The 12,618-nt window shown below is 35.5% G+C and overlaps 1 protein-coding gene across 3 annotated transcripts in view; it reads right to left on the bottom strand.

Annotated features, from left to right (window-relative positions):
* Positions 1-12,618, bottom strand: part of LOC105262348 (capon-like protein) — a 463,665-nt gene that overhangs the window by 31,566 nt on the left and 419,481 nt on the right. For 2 of the 3 annotated variants that reach the window (XM_059118433.1, XM_059118432.1), the window contains exon 6: positions 2,034-2,217. In XM_059118433.1, coding sequence (XP_058974416.1) covers positions 2,034-2,217 — 184 coding nt within the window. Of the gene's footprint in view, positions 1-2,033; positions 2,218-4,537; positions 6,870-12,618 lie in introns of those variants that run through there. The other variant, XM_059118431.1, reaches the window with a different exon arrangement.

Genomic DNA, 12,618 nt, shown 5'->3' with positions numbered 1-12,618 from the left:
GCACAATAAAACTGATATCGGATAGAGATATATACGGGAGCTATAACAAAATCTGATTCGATCTTGATAAAATTTGACAGAGATATTTGTGGTATGTGGTATCAAATATTTTTCTTGTGGAGTGCATATTACGATTGTGAGGGACTTAAACACCAAATCGGATGAAACATATATATGGGACCTGTAGCTTCTAGAATGAATTTGGTCGGATGTACTAAAATTCAGGTAATTTATACTGACATTGGTCATTTGGTGTACAAAAAAACTGATATCGGAAAAAATATATATATGGGAGCTATATCTAAATTTGAACCGATTTTCACCAATTTCAATAGGGTTCGTCCTTGGGCCAAAAAAAATATCGTTTGGAAAATTTCATCTCAATCGGATAATAAATGCGACCTGCATTTTGTTCACAAAAATACATGGACAGACGGACAACGACATAATACCCTTACCACTGTGTGGTGTGGGGTAGAAAAATGAAATATATCGGTTCATTTCCACAGAACACAGCAACACAGCACTTCAAAAATATTGCAAAAAAACTATAAAAATCTTCCTTTAGGCAAAGGAGGTACTCGATATAGTTCAACATTGGCACGTCGGTGAATCTAGATGATGGAAAATTCCCAATATTTTTGTTCATTTATTTCTGTGTCTTCCCCAAAAAAGGTAAAAATCTTATATCATTGTCCGATTTTCTAAAGATTTCTCACAACTTATTATTTTCAAAAAAAGGCATACATATATCTGATATAAAAGAAATCGAGTACCTGATATAGTCTAAATGTGGCACCAAATCTACTGCGAAAGAAGAAAAAGGATAATTGGATCCGTAAAATGTCGGAAACAAAAAAAGGGCCAACTCTTTACTACTTTGGTTAAAAATTGTGGCTGGGCCTACCGGTTTGTAGGAAAACTCACATATTTTAATGTATGAGCAGTATAGCCCCCATATAACGATACCGCCCTATATTCGGTATTTTGAAGGATTCTACAGCTGATAAAGCTTCTACAGCTGCTAAGATAAAACTATAAATGTGACAGTACCACTCTATATGAAGTCTTTCAACAAAACTGTTAGTTTCAGCAAAACTGTTTGTAAATTCGGATTTTATGTTCCCAGAAGTTGCCCCACTGTGCCCACTTTTCGGTGTACACTTTTTTTACAAAAATTTTTATTGTATTATAATATTTCCAAATTTTTGACCACTTTTCCATAACAGACTTCATTGGTGATGCTAAATCCCAGCGCTGCTATTTTCAATAATTTGCTTATCACTCATGGTGGAGGGTATCAAAAATTCGACTTTATGCCGACATTTATGTCATTTTCTCTTGTTTATCCTGAATATGAATTGAAATATCCTCCACTGTGATAACCTCAAATTATTAAACATTACTGAGATGACCACAGAAAATTACACATTTATGACATGCTTGAGGACATCATTAGAGAAAATGTGTGAATGGATAACAAGATAAATATGACCTCATCAATTTCAGGTTATCCACACACACGTACATTCATAATATGTATGTAGTATCAAAAGATTTGTGTATGTAATTTCCTAGATAAGAATGTACATACACATTCCATATTTCCTATTCGTCATATTTTCCATCTTGAAATTTAAAAGTACCAAAAACATGGGTGAAAATATGGGCTTGTGTGTGTGTGCAGTGTACAAGCTCCACACTTCCTGTCTGCATATGAAAACTCGGTAATTACCACCAAGCGTAATGTAAAGGAAATTTATTTTCTTTGTAATAAGAAGATAAGAAAAAAAGAACGCACAGATAAGTAGATGTAAAACGCATTTTTCCATTTTTTAACATTGGTTAATAAACAGACATGGCATCTGAAGTTATTAACCTTAAGGTTTGGGCTTTTCGATTTTTTGACCCAATAAACAAAGTTTTGCAGATGTGATCTTTTGTTTATATGAATATCAATTATGTTTTTTTTTTTTTTTTTTTGCTATGCATTTCCATATTTATATTAACATTGCGATGAAATAGCATCTTACCTTTTTTGTTGTGAAGATCATCATCGCTGACATGCTGTTCGGAACGCGTCTCAACATCCAGTAGCTCTGACGACGAGATATCGGAACGTTCTTCTGTATGATCCAGGGAATTTTTGTGTATATTAAATTTGTGACATACTTCAAAAGCCTGTCCAACGGTGCGTACAATGCGCATGGCCTGAGACTGGAATGAAACATAAGAAAGAGAGAAAGAGGAAAATTATTTAATATTTGTAGGAATTTAATAATGGAAAGTAAATAATAATTCCACCAAAACATTGATTCTTGATTTAATATCAATAACAATCGAAAAGGCACTGGAAAAGTTATCGTACACTCCATATGCCTTTTTAGTACTCAAAATGCACAATTTGTTCAGTTTGACAACATTTTTTAGTTAAAAATTCATACATCGTTCTAAATTTTCAGATTTTCGTTTTTTATTTTTATTTATAAAGTCTTCAAAATCTTTCATTTTTAAGTTTACCGAGGAGGATATTAGTAAAACCATTACACAATGCACCCAAATCCAATTATAAACCCTAGAAACCAATAGGGACCTCTATATCAAGTTTCGGGATTCCAGCTCTATGATTTTACCCAATACCTCATTTAGAACTTTTTTGTACAATTTTGATACATATTGCCAAAATCACCTCCTTATCTCAATCCTAGATACCAACAGAGTTCTCAATATCAATTTTCGTAATTCCAGCCCAAATACTTCACCCAATTCCCAATTTGGTACCGCTTAGTACTTTCAGAACGATTATAGTTCACATTTCCAAAACCAGAACCAAATATCAAACACAGATACCAACAGTGACATCTATATCAAATTTCAGGATTTTAGCTCTATTCCTTTGCGCAATAGCAAATTAAGTACCACTTAGTACCTTTCGAACAATTTTAGTACGCATTTCCAAGCCCAGCCCAAAATTTAGTACCATTTAGTACAATTATCCAAAATCAGCCTCTTCTATCAACCACAGACACGAACAGTGAAATCGGTATCAATTTTCAGGATTTCAGCTTTATTCCTTCACCCAAAGCAATTTAGTACTATTAAGCATATCATATCTCAATTCCAGATACCCACAGGGACTTCAATATAAATTTTCGTAAATCCAGATATATTCCATTACTTAATACCTAATTTAATACCACTTAGTATTTTTCGAACAATTATAGTACACATTTTTTAAGCCACCTCCAGGATTTCAGCTCTATTCCTTCACTCAAACCAAATTTAGTGCTATTTAGCATTTTTCAAACCAAGCTCCAAATTTCAATCCTAGATGTCAACAGTTATCTAAATATCAAATTTCAGAATTTTATCTCTATCCCTTCAACCAATACCAAATTGAGTACCATTTAGTACTTTTGGTACAATTAAAGTACACATTTCCGAAACCACCGCCACATGTCCAGGCTACACATGACCAGCGATCCTTATACCAAATTTTAAATTTCGAGAACTACTTATTCACCCAATATCAGATGGTACCAAATATGGTACTATTTAGTACTTTTCGTGTAGTACACATTACAAAAACCACCTCTTAATCACAAACCTACCACCAGTAGGGTCCCCAATACAAAATTTCAAAATTCCAGCTTCGTCCGTTCACCCCCAACCAAACTGTTCCAAATTGAGTTCCATTCATTACTCTTCGTACAACTATAGAACGCATTTTCAAACCCAGCTCCAAATCTTAACCTCAGATACCAATTTTCAGAATTCTATCTCTATCCCTTCAACTAAGACCAAATTTTGTACCATTTTGTACATTTCGTACAATTATAATACACACTTCCGAAACCACAGCCATATATCCAGACATGAACAGCGACCCTAATAACAAATTTCAGATTTCTAGCACTTTCTGTTCACGCAATACCAAATTGTACCAAATATAGTAGTATCTAGTTATTTTCGTGCATTTGTAGTACACATTTCCAAAACCTCTTAATAGCAAACCTAACGCCAAGAGGGACTCCAATATAGAATTTTAAAATTCCAGCTTCATCCGTTTACCCTAAATCAAACTGTCCAAACATTAGTACTATTTAGTACAGTTCGCACACTTAGTACAATTTTCTAAAACCATCTTCATATATCAACTTATTTCCACCCTCAAATTTCAAGTTATTCTCTCTATCCCTTCGCATAATACCAAACGGTACCATGTTAGAAGTTTAGTACTATTTTAGAACTTTTCGTAGTCTTAAAGTTCGAATTGCCAAAACCCCTTTTGGTAAATCCATCCAGCACTCGATTAGTGACTCTCATTCCGATTTCAGAATGCTAGATCAATTCGTTTCTCCAATACAAATTATTCAATTTTCAGTACATTTTTTATCGTGTTAGTACGAATGGCACTCGTAAAAAATTTCAAGATATATGCACAGGGTTAGAGGAGCCAAATCCTACAATTACGCACCGCTCATTTATTCTCCCCTCCAACATTTATTCTCCCTCCCTGATATGTTTCTTTCCTTACCTGCATTAAATCCTCTTCCGTCGGCGTGGTTACATCATTGGATGGCGTTGAACGTCTACTACTATTAACTAAATTATCACAGCTTGAATTTGAAGTGTTGTTATTGGTTTTGTTGGCGGCGGGTTGGACATTTATACCGTTCGTTGTGACAGACACAACCTCTGCACTTTGACGTCGTGAACGACGTTTTTCCGCAACTACCGGCTCACGGAAAGACAGTTTCTTGCGGGGTTTATCGGTCCGGGGACGATCGTTTAAAATACCACCTGTTGTACTACCCGTAGCACTGACACCGCTGCCCATACTGCTAGTACTGGAATTGCCGGCAGCAGCACTATCATGCAGTAGGGTGCCGCCGGTAGCGGTATTGGGTAAATCATACAACAGACCTTCGGTCAATGATTTTCGTCGCTGAAAGGGCGGAGAGGAGTAAACACCACCGTTTGTTTTATGTTGCGGATTTTGTTGATATCGTCCCGCCGAAGGAGATCGTTTACGCAACTGTATGGGACTTGTATATGGCTTATAGCCACTGTAATCTTCAGGATTAGTTATTTGTCTCTGCAAAATACTTCTTCGAGAAGCGGCCATTTTATCCTGGCCTATCACATGATTGTTATTTAAAAGTATTGTGGATTTATAGTCCGCATGCGGTGTTGGATCGGAGGATGAGGATATTTTCTTGAATTTCAGACGAGCTTTCAATATGTTTTCGGTATGAGTTTTACGTTCTTTATCACAGTTTTTAAGAGATTTGTTGACCGGTTGACCCTTCTTGATGAGATAAACCGTGTTCTCATCGTTGAAGAGGATGTGTTTTGGAGAGGTGTTACCATTGCCAGAGCCACTGGGACACTTGCGACCATCACCGTTGGGATAGAGATGAGCCAATTCCTGTTGTTGTTGATAGAAATACTCATCTTCGGTGTCATGGAAATCGTCCGCATGTCGAGAGCTGTATCGACCTGCATGCTGTTCTCTCCTACGATTTTCCTCCTCCTCCTGCTGCTCTTCTTCCAGCAGATTCTTTTGATAGGCCTCTTTGGCTCTCATGATATTCTCAACGAATGTATCATCGAGAAAACGATGTTGTGCTTTTTCGCTGCCCATTTGATCTGCTGAACCATTGTTGAGTTCCTTTTCCACACAAGTTATGAGTTCGTGTATGTCCAGACTCTTATTACGTGAGGTAACTTGGCGGGCTCGACGCAGCGATGATTTCTTAAGCGGTCGTTCATCCTTATTCTGTTTATCGCTTAAAATATCTTTGATAAGGCCACCGCCATTGCGAAAAATATTTCGTTGATAATTTGCCGCATCCTTTTTGTCCTCAGCGGATGTACTGAGAATCGATTTGCCAGCACTTGTGGGTGAAAGATCATTTTTATTTTTACTATCCTCAGATTTGCCTGATTTGTCACTGGATTTTTTGCTTCGTGACCACGGAAGAAAATCGAATGCCTTCGTCATGGGGCTCTTGGGCGTGGCTGTCTCGGAGGAAGATCGTGATTTCCAAAGGCTCTTTTTCGTTATATCCTTGCTAACACTAACGGGTAGGGGTTTCACCATCACATCATGCTTCATCATGACAAAATAGTTTGGTTTTATTTTAGCTCAGCGTAAAATAGTGAAGTTTCGCTGGAAACTTCTACACCCAAAGCAAATAAGTTCAACTAGAGTTTAAGGTCACTATTTAGTTTAGATTCCTCTATGGAGTCATTTGTCATTCGGTTGGCTTTTCACACTTGTGGGTGTATATGGATATTAATTTTATTTTTTGTTATTACCACCTGGGATTTGTTCTATTGAACTTTGAACAAGGCCATTCTAAACCAGGGGGTCGCATTAATTTTTTTTTTTTGGTAGCTTCTTATTAAATTTGTGATAAATAAATTTGATTTTAAATATTCGATAATTTGTTTTTTTTTTAAATTTTTCAATTCGTTTGTTTTTTCTTTACATCATTGTTTCAGGTTATTCACACCACAGAGGTTATGTTTTTTGTTGATTTTTGACAATGTGAGACAATATTTGCAAATTAATTTTCAGCGCATTTTTTCACACCCGCCTTACGTGAACACCAAATGTGGCGGTTCCATCCAAGCGATTTAGCTGGCAAATGTTTGTGAAAAAAATCATTTTCACAGCAAAAAAAAAAAAAAGAAAAATGCGACAGCGTCTGTTTGGTTTTTAGTTTCAGTATTTTTGAGTTTTTTCACTTTCTGGCACAAACAATGTCTTTTTGTTTTGTTTATTATTTTAGTGTTTTTTTTTTTTTTTTTTTTTTTTTTGGTTTCTCTCAACAACTCAAATTGATTTTCATTTCAACTGAATAGTTTAAAAATAAATTGATTATTATTTGTTTTGTGTACTACTTCCACCATCCTTCCTGCTACTTTCAATTGCCTTTCAAGGGAACAACTATTTATTTATTCACCACATTTGCTGTCCACAATAAATTGTGACCTGATAACACATTTACACACGGAATAGACATTTTGAAAAGTAACATTTCTAGGACACAACACCATGGGTGGTTTTCGCTTTTCTTATTTATTTATATTGTAGTAAAAATTGTTTAATATTTTGAATCTATTTCCAGGTCAAACCATTACGGCACAATGTTGTATCGGAAAAAGTTATGTTTTCAATAACTAAAAAATCCATTAAATAGCACAATGTGCCCCACAAAATTATACAAGCATATTTGCTGTGGAGAAAAGTGATTGGTTTTCACAATATTAAAAAAAAAAACAACTAAAAAAGCAACTAAGTTCCGCCGGGTCGAACTTTTTAACCATTCGGAAGGAAATTGAAAAAAAATCCGTCAAAAAAGACCGCTTAAATTAAAACCTTTTTTAGGGGTGGCATACAAATACGTGTTGGTGCATAAGTAATTGTTCGTCATAGGCTGCAGTACCCATTACGAACTTCAAATACCAAATTTGAAACAATTCCGATGAATAATGTCGCTAAAATCATGAAAATGCCGAATATCTGGAGGTACCGTTATATGATTGCTATGCTAAAACGTGGACCTATATAGACTATTCTTTTCCAGGGCATAAAGTATTCACAAAGAACTGATTGTGTGGATTTTCAGACAATTCAATTGAAAACTTTTTTGGGGGGTAAAGTGGTCACTAAGAACTTCTTGTGTAGAATTTCAGACAATTCCATAAAAAAATGTGGCTAAAATCATTAAAATACCGAATATCGGGAGGTACAGTTATGTGGGGGATATACGATATCGTGGACATATAAAGACAATTCTTTTTCAGGGGCCACTTCAGGCCACAAAGAACTTCTTGTCTAGAATTTCAGACAATTCCATTGAAAAATGGGACCAAAATCTTCAAAATCGGGGGCATCGTCATATGAGAGCTGTGTGATATCGTGTACCGATATAGCCCATCTTCGTATTGACCTACCTGTAGACAAGACACAGATCACTGCTTCCTATCTTTATTGGTTTTGACTATGGCGTTATTACAACAAACGGATGGACGGACAGGGCTAAATCGTTTTAGGATGCCTGAAATTTGAAGAGAATCGGAAGCTAATTTCTCATTTTGTGAGCGTTTTAATTATTCAAATTTTTGAGTCCTTTTTACAGGAAGTAATAGAAGGAGTGGGACCATCTTCACCCCAGATCTTGTGTAAATAAAAAAAATTGGGATTTGTTGAATTTGATGAGCATCGAATGCTTATTTCGCATTTTATGAGAAATAATAATTATTCAAAATTTTTATCTGTTGTGGGGAAGGTACTAGAAGCAATGGTCCGACATATTTCATTTTCACACTTGATCTTGGGTTGATAGAAATATTGCGATGTGTTGAGTTTGAAATTAACCGGATGCTCATTTCGCGTTTTATGAACTTCAGGGCTATTCAATTCAACCAGGCCAGATTGTGAAAAATTCCAAGTGGATTTAATAGTACTCAGGTTGTAGATTAAAATTCCATTAGACTATCTGGTTCTTAGACCATACCTGTAAAGGCTTTTATATAGCCTTGACATATATACAAAATAACGTTTATATTTTGAGATATATTCCGCATTTAATATAGAGCCTTCAAAATTGGTATAGAGCTTTGAATTTCTTCAAGAATAATTGGTTTAAAAAATGGTCTACGTCAGTCCACTTTTTTATAGTCCCCACATAGGTAGTTCTTGTTATGAGAAGCGCTAATAGCCAATTTTTTATACCCGACACCACATAATGGTAAGGGTATTATGTTTTTATGTATTTGATTGTAACAGGGAAAAGAAAGCAAAATAGACCTGTAGTTACTTTTGAGGATATTCATAGAATGAATTTCTGAATCGATTAATGCATGTCAGCCCGTCTGTCCGTCCGTCCATGCACTCTTGTGAACAAAATTCTGGTCGCATTTATTATCCGATTGACATGAAATTTTGCAAACAAAATTTGTTTGGGCCCAGGTCGAACCCTATTGAAATTGGTAATAATCGGATCAGATTTAGATATAGCTCCCATATATCTTCAACCGATTTCGGGTTAATTGTGCACCAAATGGCCAATATAAGTCCTAATGACCTGAATTTTGGTACATCCCACCGAATTCAGTATAGAAGCAAGTACATTAAATTTGGTGAAAATCGGTTCAGATATAGCTAAGGCTCCCATATACATATTTCATCCGATTTGGTGTTTAAGTCCCTCACATTCGTAACATGCATTCGACAACAATGATATTTTGTACCAGAATTCAGATACAGTCCAGAAATACCTTTGCCAAATTTTATCAAGATCGGTTCAGATTTGGATATAGCTCCCATATATTCTACCGATTTCGGGTTAGTTGTCCACCAAATGGCTAATATCTGTCAAAAATTCCAAATTTTTGGTACATCCGACCGAATCCAGTCTAGAAGCAAGTACATCAAATTTGCTCCCACATATATGTTTCATCTGATTTGGTGTTTAAGTCCCTCATATTCGTAATATGCATTCGACAAAATCGATTCAGAATAGGATATGCCTCCCATATATTTGTACCCTCTGAAACCAAACTATAACTGCTGTAAAGCCAAATGTTGATAGGATCTACTTCAAAAAATCTTTTGTTACGGAAGCTCCACTAAATTTGCATAGTGGTGTAGGGTATCACATAGTCGCCCTTGTCCGACTTTTGACTTTTCCTTACCGGTTTTATTTATTGCAAGGGAGTTGGACATATGTCGCAATCGATTTTTCTTCGGGTGTAGAACAATTTTCGACAGATATAAAAGTATAATATAAAGGACCCAATAAAACTTTTAAGCTATCAAAGGGTCATAAAATGAAAAATTATTCGGGAAATTGAAAACCCTTCTTGGAATACCGTTTTTTCGGTATTCAATTAGTATATGAAGATATGACTCCATGAGTGCATCCATTGCCGAAAGGATGTGGTCTTAAGCATTTATTCCGTTATAAGTTAATTAATTTTGGACATTACACTTTTAAAAAAGTTTAAAGCAGCTCCATAAAATCATTGCACAATTTATGAAATCTTTGCTAAGACCCTCAAAAAGCTAAATTTTGGAGAATCATAGTAGCACTGGCAAAATATTTGTTATTCAGGTCAAACCCTGGGTTCCAAAATATATATCACTCCCATGTATGCGCTATCTGTTGTAACTTTTATTTCGCACTGGATTTGGATTCTTGTCTTCCAGTTATATTTCCAAACAAGTACGCAAAAAAATATATTTGTATACATATATATTTCAAAGTAATTTACCATTGTCCATAATTCCTAAGATGTCACTGAAATTGTGGTGTTTACGACATGAACGTGTCTAATTGAACGATCCACTTCACCTGTATGTTATGAATACCATACAAGGACTTTTCACACACACACACACACATTTGCCACATTTCATATATTTCATGTGTCTATGTAGGAATTCGGTTTCTTGTGGTTACCTTAGATAAAGAAACAACATTCATAAGTAGAAGATATGAATATCAGAACAAATGAATTCAAATCCATGTAAACAAGAAAACAAACAAACAAAGGCAAACACACACACACACACACACTCACACAAAATATGCACATATAATAATATCTTTCGAATGTAAATATCTATAGCAAAAAAAAAAGCTTTTAACAAAGTTATGAAGATGATGAGAGATTTTATTTTTGTATATGGTAAGGACTACAAGTCCTTTGTATTTCAAATGAATTCCATTATTGTGTTCATGCACCATACGAATGTCATAACAAAGCTACTTGACAATTGCTTCAAATGACTCTGTTGTTGGTATTTAAATTCCATAATAAGATTGCATATACATACATACATACATATTTGCAAAATTTCCTTTAATAAAGGTTGGCAACAACATTGTTTAATGTTACAAAGAAAATACTTATTGAATGTTTTTATACCCTCAGCCATATGGAGGGTATATATCATTTGATGCGGTCCAAACGTACCTCATTGAAATAACGGTTTTAGACCCCAGGTACCTTTGGACCAAATCCGTTTAGGGATATTTGGACTCTATCTATCCGATATCCGTCCGTCCTTCTATATGTCCGGTTAGCTGGTGCACACAATAACTTTCAAAGGGAGTGACAGATTTGGTCCAAACTTGGTACACCGTAACTTATATCGAGTTCAGAAATGGGCAATATCGGTCTACTCCTTCCGATACCTCCCCCACAAAATATCAATTTATTGCATAGGAATAATCCGATTTTGTTCAAACTTTGCAAATCGTAATATTTCCATTATCGCAAAATCGCGTGCGAACATGGACAAAATCGGACAACTTCTTCCAGTACCCTCCGCACAAAGGGTCCACATTTGGATTATCTAAAATTCTCATGACATACGAAATATACTGCAGTTTCTCTTCAGATTTCACACATACCAATATTTGTACCATTACAAAATCTGGTGTGAAGATGGATTATAGCAGACCACTCTTTCTGGTACTTCCTCCACAAAGGGTCAACATTTAGAATAACAAAAACGCTTATAAAATGCGAAATAAGCATCCGATTATATTCAAAATTCACACATACCAACAAAACAAGAACTGATGTGAAGATGGAATGAATATATCGGACTACTCCTTTGAAGGGTCAAAATTTCGAACATGTAAAACGGTCATAATATGCGAAACATGCAGAAGATTCTCTTTAAATTTCGCACATCTCAATATTTCAACCATTACAAGAAGTGGTGTGAAAATGGGATATACCGGCTCACACCTTCTGCTACCTCCTCCACAAATGTCAACATTTTGAATAAGATGGGATATATCGATCCACTCCTTCTAATACCTCCCCCACAACGGGTCAATATTTGAAATGGACTACTTTATGGGTAGCTCTCCTATAGAGAGTCCAAATTTTAAATAGTAATAAAACATGTCAAAATATAAACGGATAAAGGCATTCTGTCGGCATAACCGACTTCAACTTATTTTACCCTGCAACACTATGATTTGGGGGTATTATAAAATATATGTAACACCCCGAAATATCGGTTTCCCACATAGGAAACTATATATGGATCTTCCTATCTCGCCGAGCTGAGTCGATCTAGCTATGTATGTCCGTCTGTCCATGTTAATTTCACACTACAGGTCGCAATTATGTCCCGATCCTCACGAAATTGAAAATGGAGGTGGGGCTAAGGTCAGAATAGAACCCTGTTGTTTTTGGAGATGATCGCGAAATATTATTTATTTTGAAATGGACCAAAAACAGAGAAATTCTTGATATTGCTGATGTTCTACAGGCAACAATTATGAACCGATCGACGGAATTTAGCATGGGACTAGAGTTTAGGGCTGGACAGAAGCCTACCAATTTGAACGGTCATTAGACAATATTTAACGGGAAAATTAAACCAAAACTTTTATGACAATATTTCCAAACCAAATTTCACAAATGCATTAAAAGGTCACTTCTGACCATTACAGTGATGCTGCTAGCCAAAATATCGGATATATAGCAAAATAGGTACAATATGTAGGTAAAAGAAATATATCTTGGTTATTCCACTTAAAAATGATTCTCACCAATTCGGAATGGTCTATCTAAAGG

This window comes from Musca domestica, unplaced genomic scaffold, assembly GCF_030504385.1.
Source record: "Musca domestica strain aabys unplaced genomic scaffold, Musca_domestica.polishedcontigs.V.1.1 129, whole genome shotgun sequence".
Lineage (NCBI taxonomy): Eukaryota > Metazoa > Arthropoda > Insecta > Diptera > Muscidae > Musca > Musca domestica.
This window is presented reverse-complemented; position numbering and strand designations above follow the sequence as displayed.